The sequence below is a fragment of the Pelobates fuscus genome, chromosome 5 (assembly GCF_036172605.1).
Source record: "Pelobates fuscus isolate aPelFus1 chromosome 5, aPelFus1.pri, whole genome shotgun sequence".
NCBI lineage: Eukaryota > Metazoa > Chordata > Amphibia > Anura > Pelobatidae > Pelobates > Pelobates fuscus.
Window position 1 is genome coordinate 41,506,921 of NC_086321.1, and position 12,307 is coordinate 41,519,227.

Here is a 12,307-nt window from a genome sequence, read left to right on the forward strand (position 1 = left end):
AGGGAGAGTTTGTAACCTTTGTCCTATGTGGGCAAGTTCAAGTGTGGATGGTACAACTTATGTTAATTGCCAGCTCTCCCGTGCTAGTGGCCCAAGGGGAAATTGACCCACTGCCCCTCTTGCCAGCCCCCCATGCAGGTTAGTTTGATCCTAATCAAAAACAACTGTTACTTTACCAAAACCTTAGTATATTAAAAAATGAAGTAAAACATGTTTTAAATAAGAGGAAAAGTAACAATCCATGCACTGTGGTCATACAAAACTTTACACAAAACTTTATGACTATGAACAATTTTGGGGTTTAAAATATCAATAAAACACTGCACAGTTCTCCTTTTTGCCTAGGGAGCTACTCAGACACCCCTGGCACTGAAAAAGTTAATTCATTGCATGCTGGGAAATGGTCGGGCTGGCTGGTTAAATATTTAAGATCTGGTATTGATTTTTGTTTGTAAGCTATTAATTGGAATATTGATGGACTGCTAATGAATAATGAAATCAAACACTCATTATGGAGGTAAATATGATAAGCTTACCTCGGCATGATTTGAAGGTGGGAAATGTGTGCTCTCTCCCTACAAGAAATATTCACGTTAGATAATTGGTTTTAACAAAACAGATTAAAAACACACAGGTGAAGACAGAAACGAGTGTTAAAAAAAATAGATAGAGAAGCCCACTGATGTGGTTATTATTCCAGGAGTATCCTTGACCTGTTTCCTGTTAACGGGGCAAACTGTTTTGCAACGCTTACTCCTCTTACCTGGTCTTACCAGGCACCTGGATTGGACTCTGTGCCAATAATTGCAATTCTGTGAATTATAGAAATATGCACAGAATGGACATTAGTCAGCGCAGAACTCCATCTCCAGGCTGGCAGATGACACCTCAGTGACGCTGCTGGAGGTGGAGTTACACCTCTGGCCACAGAAGGAGATTTATATCTGCATGTGCAACATTTCACGGCAAAATGCTGCACATTCAGAATTCATGCACCAAATCACTTTAGTGATTTGAAGTGAAGTGGTCATGGTGCTTCGAGGATCCCTTTAGTTTATACATTGTGCTACCAGAACTCTAACACCCACAAGAGGTCGAACGGTTCTTATCTGCCGTCACATTCTGTTTCTATGTTTAAGAACACTGCCCAATCTTTGTTCCAACCACACAATAACAAAAGCCTCAATAAAGAGGGAAATATTAGGATCTGTATAAACAAACAGCAATGTATCTTATTATTTAATCTTAATTTCTCTGCTGTGAAAATTACAAAATTAACTTTTGAGGGTTATATGAGAAGAAACGTATCTCAGACAGAGAGACTGTTCATTGTTTTTACAATCACTATTATGGTTTACTATTGCCATCTAGTGGTCAGGCTTAGGCATGGTTGCTAATGTCATCTTTTTTTTTAGAGATTCAGTGTGTTTGAAATTGTACACTGATTAAATAATTAATGTGAACAGTTCAATCCAGTTCGATCAGCACAAGGTCCCCCAGATTTGATGGGTATTGAGGCATTATTTTATTTAAACCAAATGTTCTTTAATGAAATGCTTACATTTGGGCACGTTTCCTTTAAATATACAGATGGCAGCCTTTATAAATATGAAGGTTGTGCCCATATGTTATCCTAACTTTCCTATTAAAGGGACACTAACTACTACAGCTTAATGTATTGGCTCTGGGGCAAAGAGCCTGTCCCTGCAGGCTGATCATTGCAAATGCTGTCTTTTCGGAAAAAATGCAGTATTTACATTGTTGCCTATAAACACCTCTAGTGGCATTCACTTTGACAGCCATTAAAGGGGTTTCCTAGGTTTGGTCCTTGATTTACTTAATGCATCTCTTAAGAGGAGGTGATGCTTTGCACAGTGATTTGTCATGCATGCGCACTAGCCTACCAATACTTCCATTTGGGAAAGCAATGGATTGTGTGAGACCATCAGAATTTATATTTTTAGCAGGGAGATGAGGCAGCATGGAAAAGGGAGTATTACATGTGATCATTTGTTTTCATTAAAAAAAAAAATTGGAAAAAAATGTTGTTTTCCCTCAAATTTAACTGATATTTAGTTATTTTCAGAACTTCTTTTTAGCTGAGGTTCAATTTTTTTTTATAGAAATATGGTCAATAAAGCAATTCTAAAAATTTTAACCATCTGCTAGCTAAGATGCAGAGTTTAGTGAGTAAGTGACATTGATCATTATTACAAGTATGTGATACAATTATGTATAAAATACACACACACACACGCACAGACACACTTCTCGTTCACAGAGTGTCTTAAAGCTCAGACTAAGAAGGGCTAGATTTGTTTGTTCTAAATTACCTTTTCTTCAGTGCAAGTCACATCCCCGTCACTCACATGAGAAAGAGCATGATCGATGTCACCAGCGGATTTAACATCTTCTCTTTCCTCTGAATTCATGGCTGAAAATGGTTAAAATACCAGTCACTGTCCCTTTAGGAACTGTGTTTAAGCAAGAAAGGAATTCAACCAGCAGCATTGTGTTCCTGTTGTGATAGAATTTTCAGTTTGGAAAATAAATCTTAGAAAGTAAAAGAATTAGCCGGTCAAGCCCATCTAACAGTGTAAGACCCACTTACATTGACTCATGCCAATTATTAGGATGGCCTTAATTACAGAATATAATGCTAGAAACCAATAAAACAGCAATACCTTCCAAGTGTCCCGAGTCTAAAAGAACAGTCTCAATTTAGAATGTCCTGCTGAATTAGGTTATTCCAAATTATATCCCACTACTCGGGAACCACATAGTAAATCTCATACTCCCCAACTTTTGTCCCTGAGAAATTATAAAGTGGTGTGTTTATGTAGGGTGTTATAGTGATGCATTTCAAATATGATGTGGTATGTTCATGCTGTGTAGGGGCATTATTGCCATAAAATATGTGTTCGCTTGGTGCACGTGCAAGACGAACTGGTTGTCCAAAGGCCATATGTTTTTCTTGCCAAGATAATTCTACTATGTATGTTACAGATATTATTAAGTATTTTAATATTTTAATAAAGCTTCCAGTCTGAGTCTAGAGCCAGTAAAGGTGAGTAAGAAAAACGTGCATTACACGGAGATAAAATAAATCTACTTTTATTATAGTACATTTATAAATGTATAAAAACATATTACCCAATAGTTAACGTTCAAAAGAAACAAGTCCACAAATAACAAATAGATAACATAATAAATATAAAAAAAACACACATTTTCTTTTATAACACTGAAATAATTCTTTAAATAAAATCGTGGAGTATATACAGTGTATAACAGTGAATTAGTAAAACAATTGCCAAGTTGGAAAATTCACCAGCTCAGTCACAGTTTGGCTGTTTTAGATTTTATTCTGTAGTTAGGTTCTAATATCACAAATTCAGTACTTAATGAATAAACCTCTGTGTATTTGTCATCATTATATTTTTGGGATATAGTTAATTAGGTTTAAGAATTTAACATTTATATTCCGTTTTTATTTTTAAAAGGGGGGATTGTTAAATGCCATAAGTAGAAACAGACCCACTGCTACTCCTCACGCTAGCACTGCCTGTATTGAACATATCAAAGAGTGACCAATTAATCTAATTGGCAAAGTGCCATGTTAATCATTTAGTCAAGTTCTTTACTCAGGTACGGGCAAAGAAGATACCTACACTAATTACAGTTAAAGGAACACTATAGTGTCAGGCATACAAACATGTATTCCTGACACTATAATCCTGAAGTGGCTGTTTACGTACTGGCCCACCTTCAATGTCCATAAAGAGGTGATTTTACTCGCCTTTTCTCCAATGCTGAACCAGTCTCGTTGCGGCTGGCCCCGCCTCCATGGCTGAGATCATCAATTTTGATGATCTCAGCCAATCCAATGCTTTCCCATAGGAATACATCGGGAGGCTATTGCACATCAAAACACAGCAACAATCAGCATCTCCTCATAGAGGTGCATTGAATCAATGCATCACTATGGGGGACATTCAGAGTCTCCATTCAGGGACAGGCTAAAGACCCAAGAACCACTACTTTAAGCTGTAGTGGCTCTGATGATTATAGTGTTCCTTTAATTGAAATGTATAAACATATTGCACAAGACGCATATCTGCTTTGATTGAATGAAGGGAACCAAAACAGTCCTTTTGCATCACAGCACTGGTTCTATAGTAATCATTCTGATGTACAGCAGGTCAATGGATTGCAGAAAGGTGATTGAATACGTGACTGAAAAGGTGAATATACAGAAGGTCAATAACTGCCAGATAGGTACGGTGAACAGAATAACCTGGAAACGGTAATCACATATAAATTACTTACAGTCAAAGGACAATTCATGCGCTTCCTCCAATAACACAGGATCACATCTCTGCGATGAGTTTGACGTTTCAGGATCATCCAACCAAGCAGAATTCTCCATGTGTGAGTTTATAATGGAATGCAGATTTTCAGCTAAAAAATATTAAAATAGAATGTTATTTCGTGTATTGCCCATTTAAATGCAAAGAAAAAAACGAGAAACGCAAGACAAATGCATTTAACAGCCAAAACAAGAAAATCCAAAACTCTTGGTTAATTGTGCAAATACCTATGTTGTGTATACCATGGGCACCCCATCTTTAGACATTCCTAGTAACCCCAATAAAATGAGCAAAACTTTCCTCTGAAATGTGTTTTATAATGTGTTAAAATTTTTGATTTTTTTGAAGAAGACGTTTACAAACTATTTAGAAATAACTTTTATGGACAGAAACAGGGTGACGATTTTTGTTTTTAACCATTTCTGTCTTACGACGTATGTTTGTGATTCCCTACCTTCCTTCATCACTGCGGTTAGCAGACTCGTGGCTTGCGGAATTTCAAAGGAATCGGCCTTGACAAGCAGCCGTGGTTCCACATTTGTATCATTTCCCCCACACAGAGCTGCAAGTTCTGCATAAATTTGGAACTTTTCCTCCAAATAATGGCAAATCTGTTGATCGTGAATATTCAGCATTTCTATATTAAAAAAAAAAAAATTACAAATCATAAATTAGAGATCACTGTATTAACATTTGATTCATACCCCATAGCAATCACCTGTCAAAGATGATAAAATGTAAATAATAGCTGCGGCTGGGTAACGAATTTAGATGTGAATTTTTAATACTCCCATCATATTTCAAGAATTTTGTTTTTATTTCTCACTAATTTTGGTTTATTTGGGTCAACAGTGCAGCAGATTTTATCATGTAATCAAGTGATTGTTTTCTTTCTTTAAACTGAAAATGTCGCTAATCCTATCAATCACCACTTACTGCGCCAACTCTCAGCTGTGGGGGTGGCTTACTGCGCCAACTCTCAGCTGTGGGAGTGGCTTACTGCACCAACTCTCAGCTGTGGGGGTGGCTTACTGCGCCAACTCTCAGCTGTGGGGGTGGCTTACTGCACCAAACTCTCAGCTGTGGGGGTGGCTTACTGCGCCAAACTCTCAGCTGTGGGGGTGGCTTACTGCACCAAACTCTCAGCTGTGGGGGTGGCTTACTGCACCAAACTCTCAGCTGTGGGGGTGGCTTACTGCACCAAACTCTCAGCTGTGGGGGTGGCTTACTGCACCAAACTCTCAGCTGTGGGAGTGGCTTACTGCGTCAACTCTCAGCTGTGGGAGTGGCTTACTGCGCCAACTCAGCTGTGGGAGTGGCTTACTGCACCAACTCTCAGCTGTGGGAGTGGCTTGCTGCACCAACTCTCAGCTGTGGGAGTGGCTTGCTGCACCAACTCTCAGCTGTGGGAGTGGCTTACTGCACCAGTGTGGGAGTGGCTTGAAATGCAATGATTTGTAAACATTGCTGCAGTTCAAATTTATGGTGTACACATGCGGTGCTCACAACTTGGTCTGATTTATCTCTGTTCCAAAGAGAGAGAGCTGGGCTCTGTATAAACGGTGCTACATATAAATGTCTGCTATCAGTTTGCAGAGTCATTTCTCTATTCTTACGTGATGAGTGTAGCTGCTATTGGGTATATGATCAGACCACACAGGCAAGAATAAAGTAATGAACGAGGGAACTGCCTGAAGCTGAAGTCCGCTTCTCTATTCTGTGTCGTTTTATAATCTCGGAAAGTAAGACTTTAGTTCAATTCACTTTCTGTTTTGCCTTTTATTGAATTATTATCTATATAAGCCACTTAAAAAAAAAAACATAAGGTGTAATATGCACTCCACTGTTTTTCTTTATGGCTGTATCCAATACACTGCATATATAAATCTTTGTTTGCATTTTACCCCGGATTATGTCTTTTTCTTTTCATTTTTGTTTTGACTAACATAGCTATATTTTAATTAATCTCTGGTTAGTGGTTATAGAGGATTTAAAAAGTTATAAAAAAACTAACTGAACACTCCCCTATAGGGGCTCTCTTAATATCACTGCGCTGCCTGACCCTGGTCCCGCTAACTGCACTCATGGAGTTTAAAGCTGTGAAGCTGGTGACGTGTACTGGTTCAAAATGTATAACACTCTGCTATTGTGTAAGGCAATGTGGTAGATAATAATTGTGCCATATTGCTGTGTTCCTGTCTTTGACATTTTATTTTGTTTTTACTTTAATTCTTTGTGGAAAAAAATAAAAAATAACAAAACGAAAATGAAAATTGTCAAAAAATAAACAAATTCTAAGAATAAACATACCCTGGAATTTTTGAGCTTTTGCGACTCTTGCCTCTGCAACACGTTTATCTTCGTCGGATTCAGAGGTTTTCCCTTCATATTCTTCGGGACAGCTTTGGGATACACCACATGTATAAAGTCTGATTTTTAAATAATGAACATCATCAAAAATATTGTACAGTGCCACGGAACATGTTAGCATTAAATAAATGCCAATAATGATAAAAACAATCGTGTATTACTAAACTTTCTCTGTGTTCTTCTACCAACCAGATACTGATGAACCTTGTACTGTTACTGAGTTAGACAGCCAGCGGAGGCGTTTGCTTTTATATGGTGAAAAAAACTCTTATTCTCATTAAATTCTCAATATTTTAACTTATATTTTCATTTATTTATATAGACAGAGAAAAAAAAATACATCAACTATGGTACGTGTGGCCATACAATAAAACAATGACTTTACCTTACTATGTAGCTGGCAGGACATTCCCCTTTTCCCAAATCGGATATTCTATGGAGTCTGATTTTAAGTTGATCAAAAAAGGCTAAATCTGGTAACTTAGGGCTTTTATGGAATCCCATCAATTGGTTATACTCTAGTAATAAGCTCTCAAAGTCATTCTCAAATTGGTCTCTGTTTTTGTCAAATTACCGAACGTATCTGGACATTTTGGTCTGAGGGCTAAATGAAACCAGTCCATTAGCGTCATAAAAGGTAAAATAGTGTCATGGCTTCATTCAGACTGTACATGCTAGAGACAGGATAATGTAAACATTTGAGAATGCAGACATAACATTTTAAAGATATCGATAAAAGATTATGCATCTCCCCATCATGAAACATAGTTAGACTTTCAAAGGAATACTTCACTTGTTGCTTACATGCACGAATATTTAGCTTATTCAATTTTGCTGAAATCCTAAAATGCTTGTACCTTATAGATTAAGAATTTCCTTCCATAACAATTTTAAATGGGAAGATCAGTTGAAATATTTAATGCAAATATCGTAACATTTATAAAAGTTTGGTTTTTACGAGCATTTGATTCTGTGAAGCACGGTTGAATGAGCATGACCTTACCTCTGCACAGCTTCCTGAATCAGTCTCATCCAGGCGTTCCTCTCTTCCTTAGAGCTGGTATGTATTTCATACATTTCAGGACCCGCGGATGAGGCGCTTATTAGAAACATCCCACGCTCCTCATTGGCTACTTCTCGGACGATCAGTTTTTGAAGACCAATAATAGGAGGTTTCTGATCCTTCATTCAATGGCAAAAATTACATTAAACATAATTGGTATATTACAATACAATCGGTTTAAAAAGCAGAAATTAAATCTATTTGGCCATACATAAACAGAATTGAATTTTAAAGTGGCTACTGAAAATAGCAGCTTATTGTTTGAAGCTATAAATAGACGGAACGTTTTAATTGATAGGTTGAAATCAGCATTTATACATGCATGTTAAAATTGAGTTAATGGGCTGGTGTCAGTATCTATAAACCCACACCTTTACCTTTAACCTGTTTTTTATGTGGCCTATAATAAATTTGTCGGGTAATGTCAAAGAAAGGAAAGACACCTTACCACGCAAATGCCATCGCTACATTTTCCCTATCAGCTGGCACTCTGGGGCAAAGGTTTAAAAATAATATCAGGAAGTATTACTTTACTGAGAGGGTAGTGGACTCATGGAGTAGCCTTCCAGCTGAAGTGGTAGAGGTTAACACAGTAAAGGAGTTTAAGCATGCGTGGGATAGGCATAAGGCTATCCTAACTATAAGATAAGGCCAGGGACTAATGAAAGTATTTAGAAAATTGGGCAGACTAAATGGGCCGAATGGTTCTCATCTGCCGCCACATTCTATGTTTCTGTGGGAAATGTGATTCACAGCATGTAGAATGGGAATTGTAGCCTCCTCTTAACAATTAAAGAAGAAATGAAATAATGAAAAAAATATATATATTAAAAAAAAAACCTTACCACAGCAGCAAATATATACTTCTGATCCTTTTCTTGTAGAAACAGCAACACATCAGTTAAAAGAAGTGCTTGAATATCTGCAGTGAAGGGGGGGGGGGGGTTTGTTAAAATGTAGTTTTCAGGTGTGTATGTATTATTTTAATGAGACACTAAATGCAACTATGACTGTGTCCTGACAAAGGCTCAACTGGTAATCCGCTGTAGCTATCATTTAGGGCTTAAAATTTCAAGTTCTGCATGAATAGCCAGGCCTTAAGATATAACCATCACTACAAGCCTTGAGGGTCCATGGTACACTCACCGGGGGTGATTTTCTACTCACCAGAGCTATATTTAAACTCACAAGCTAGTAGTGAGTGGAAATTTGGACACTTGGCACCAACACAACTTTAGCTTAATGAAGCAGTTTTGGTGTATAGATCATGCCCCTGCCTTCTTACTGCTCAATCATCTGGTATTTAGGAGTTAAATCACTTTGTTTATGCAGCCCTGTTCACACCTCCCTGCATGTGACTTACACAGCCTTTCTAAACACTTCCTGCAAAGAGGCATCTGATGTTTACACTTCCTTCATTGCAAATTCTGATTAATTTAGAATGTCTTATCTTATCCCCTCCACTGTTAATAGCTTTCTAGACCCAGCAGGAGACTCCACTGTGTGATTAAAATTCAATTTACAGAGCAGGAGATAAGAACATCTAAAGCAAGTTAACATCTGATTTTTCATTCAGGAAAAAATAGAAAGAAATGGGATCTGTGTGAAAATGGGTGTAAAAGGGAATAAACACCACCTCCACATTGATCCAATGCACCAGGAGGGCACTCCAGCAATGCCCAAGGGCTTAACCCTAGATACTAACAACAGAAAAAAAGAAGCAAAAATTCACAAACTGTGACTTTAATGCTGACTGGAGATAACGATGTAGGCACCATAGCATCCAGTTGTGTGGAACAATGTAACCAGAGGGAGACCACTAAATATCTTTTTCATTTAAGCTGTGTCAGTCACAGCCAGAAGATATGTTGCCAGGACTGCATAAACAGAAACAAAAGTAATTTCACTCTTTAATGGCAAATAATTGAGTAATGATTGGCATGATCTATACACCAAAACAGCTTCATTAAGCTAAAGTTGTTTTGATGCCTATAGTGTCACTTTAAGCTGCTGTGAAAGTGAGACAGAATGATAATTTAGACAGAGGAAGTTCAGGGCAGAGTTAAAGGGGGAAAAAATAGTTAAAAGATGAGTGGCGTAAAGTGACAGAAAGAAGTGTTACAGACAGAAGGGACATTTATATGTAGGGGACGAGTTTATTGAGGCAAAATAAAGGAAAAGGAGGAGACAATAGTGACCAATGAGAAATGAGGAAAATGGGTTCTGAGCAGTTTTGACCATTCACATCTCGTAGTCATTGGACACTTTCAGGGTTATTCCAAAGTGAGAATTCAAAGAGAATTTCTAATTTAGGTTCAAACTAGCTGAGCTGGAAAATTTCTTCAAGTCATATATGTTTCCAGTTTAGCTCCTCTAGTCTTAAATTTGAAATTTACTTTACATTCTCACTTTAGTGAATAAAACCTAAAGCTAGACAGAATTTATGTTTATACCTTTAAATCGGCCTGTTGCCGTTTTCCAGAAGACCAGCCCTTCGTGTAGCAAGGCCCGTTCTTTGACTATCAGATCCTGTTTCCTAAAAGCGTGACCATTTTTCATCTTGGTGCAAGTCTTATTTTCAATCTTATTTAAGATTTCTGTCAACTTTTGTTCTTTCTCGTATTCGTTGACTCTCAGATCCACAGCAGCGACGACGTCTTTGATTAAACCCAGGGCTCGGCAAAGGTCTTTATGCTCCTCAGTTCCTTCTACAAGTGACATGTTTTGGGGAATAAATACAGCAGAACAACAATAGATATAATGATCTTTAACCGCAGCATAATAAAATAAAGTATATATTTCTGTATGTTTAGTTACCGTTAACTGTTTAGTTACTAGTGACTAGATTTTTCAAATATCTAACACTTAGAAATGTCCCCCCCATAGACAAGCCAAAGAGGCCTGAGATGACTTTTGGCATTACCATAGTTTGCACAAGATATTATCATATTTAGCTGTGAGTTGTGGTATTGAGATGATCCCGTGTAAGGACCCAGTATTAGGTGTCTCAAAATAGAACAGTAGTAATGTCCTTATCTATCATTAGTAAATGTAATATATTTTCAATATCTATCTCTATAATGTTACCAGTAACAGATACGCTACGAATATTTAAAAATGAGTGATTGTGCCTTGCAATTGTGCATAGAAATTGCATATACAGAATTGGAAATTGTTCAAAGTGTGTTTTTTTTTCCTTTTAGAAAAAAGAAAAGAAAAGCAGGATGCGTTAAAGGTTACATTTGTTGGATTCAAGGTTTTTGCGGTTTTTGTTTACCTAGATTGGCACGTAGCGTAATATTATTAACATAATGCATTGGTATTGAAATTCATTTAAAAATGCGCTCTGGAATATGAATCGTTTCAGTACCATGGTCACAACCTGCACTGACCTGGTGTGTATTGTAATAATCTCTCCACAAGTACTGGATATTTTGTGATGCGTTGCGTTACAAGAAGAATACATTCAGGAATTCCTCGTCGTCTAGCCAATAGGTTATTGTTTTTCAGCTAAAAAAATAAAGTACAAATAATATCATTTAAACGATAGCACCATCTATGTGTGTTAAATGTGACTGTTTAAAGGAGCACGCCAAGAACCATAACTACTAACATGCATGCTAGTGTTTAGGGTGCAGCATGCTACGGATGCCATAAATCAGTTCTGTGTCATAGAACATTTAGATCAGTTTACACAAACCGAGGCTCCCTGAGTCCCCCCCCCTGCTTTTCAGCCCCTCCGTCTCCCTATTGTCACTGCAGAAGTTACACTTCTGTATAAACAACGTAAATTTTTATCCAGATTTGAACACCGTTCATTGACAGAGGACATATAATAAATTGCTTTTTACCATACTCTCTAGAACAATAATGGTAAACTTTAGCAGCACAAATGTTGTGAAGTTTAGGCAAGCATTGTGGTTATTCAAAGGTAATCATGCTCTAAATAATGTATGTGTGTGTGTGTATATATATATGAATTCACATTATGAGTACACTGTCACTTTGGCATTGCTGCTAATCCAATAAATGCATTTAATGTTTTGCAATAATAGCATCATATGAATGTTTTGGAACTTGACTTAAGAATTCCAACAATCTTCTGAATTTACCACGAAAGAAAAAGTAGCTAATTATTACTACATTAAAACTAAACTCCTGGAAAACTTTGTCTAAATCATTCATTAATAGTTAATACAATGTTAGAAATCTGTGGGGAAAAGCAAGTCTTATGGCGTGACTGGTGGGCAGATTTTTGTTTAATTATCCACAGACTTCAGGTGGAAGAGGTTTTCAATCACAATTTTTTTCCCCACCACAACCAATTTGTTTTTTGCTGCATTAATTAATGGCATGCACACACAAATCATCATAGCCTAAATTCCTGGAGTCATTCATGAAAACAGCCAGTAGGTGGCACTGCAACATAGAAAGGTGGGTATTTTATCCATGTAGCAACAAGTGTCAGACTGTAATAGTCACCTATACTAACTTCTCGTTTCTT

General features: G+C 37.2%; 1 protein-coding gene across 9 annotated transcripts in view; it reads right to left on the reverse strand.

The window, feature by feature from the left end:
• The window catches only part of ARHGEF28 (Rho guanine nucleotide exchange factor 28), a 239,388-nt gene that overhangs the window by 27,201 nt on the left and 199,880 nt on the right, over positions 1–12,307 (reverse strand). For 6 of the 9 annotated variants that reach the window (XM_063453742.1, XM_063453740.1, XM_063453737.1 and 3 more), the window contains 9 exons: positions 11,196–11,313; positions 10,257–10,511; positions 8,649–8,725; positions 7,744–7,922; positions 6,681–6,799; positions 4,825–5,007; positions 4,330–4,461; positions 2,334–2,434; positions 537–575 (listed from right to left, as the gene is read on the reverse strand). In XM_063453742.1, coding sequence (XP_063309812.1) covers positions 537–575; positions 2,334–2,434; positions 4,330–4,461; positions 4,825–5,007; positions 6,681–6,799; positions 7,744–7,922; positions 8,649–8,725; positions 10,257–10,511; positions 11,196–11,313 — 1,203 coding nt within the window. The remainder of the gene's footprint in view (positions 1–536; positions 576–2,333; positions 2,435–4,329; positions 4,462–4,824; positions 5,008–6,680; positions 6,800–7,743; positions 7,923–8,648; positions 8,726–10,256; positions 10,512–11,195; positions 11,314–12,307) is intronic. The other 3 variants (XM_063453739.1, XM_063453741.1, XM_063453745.1) reach the window with 1 other exon arrangement.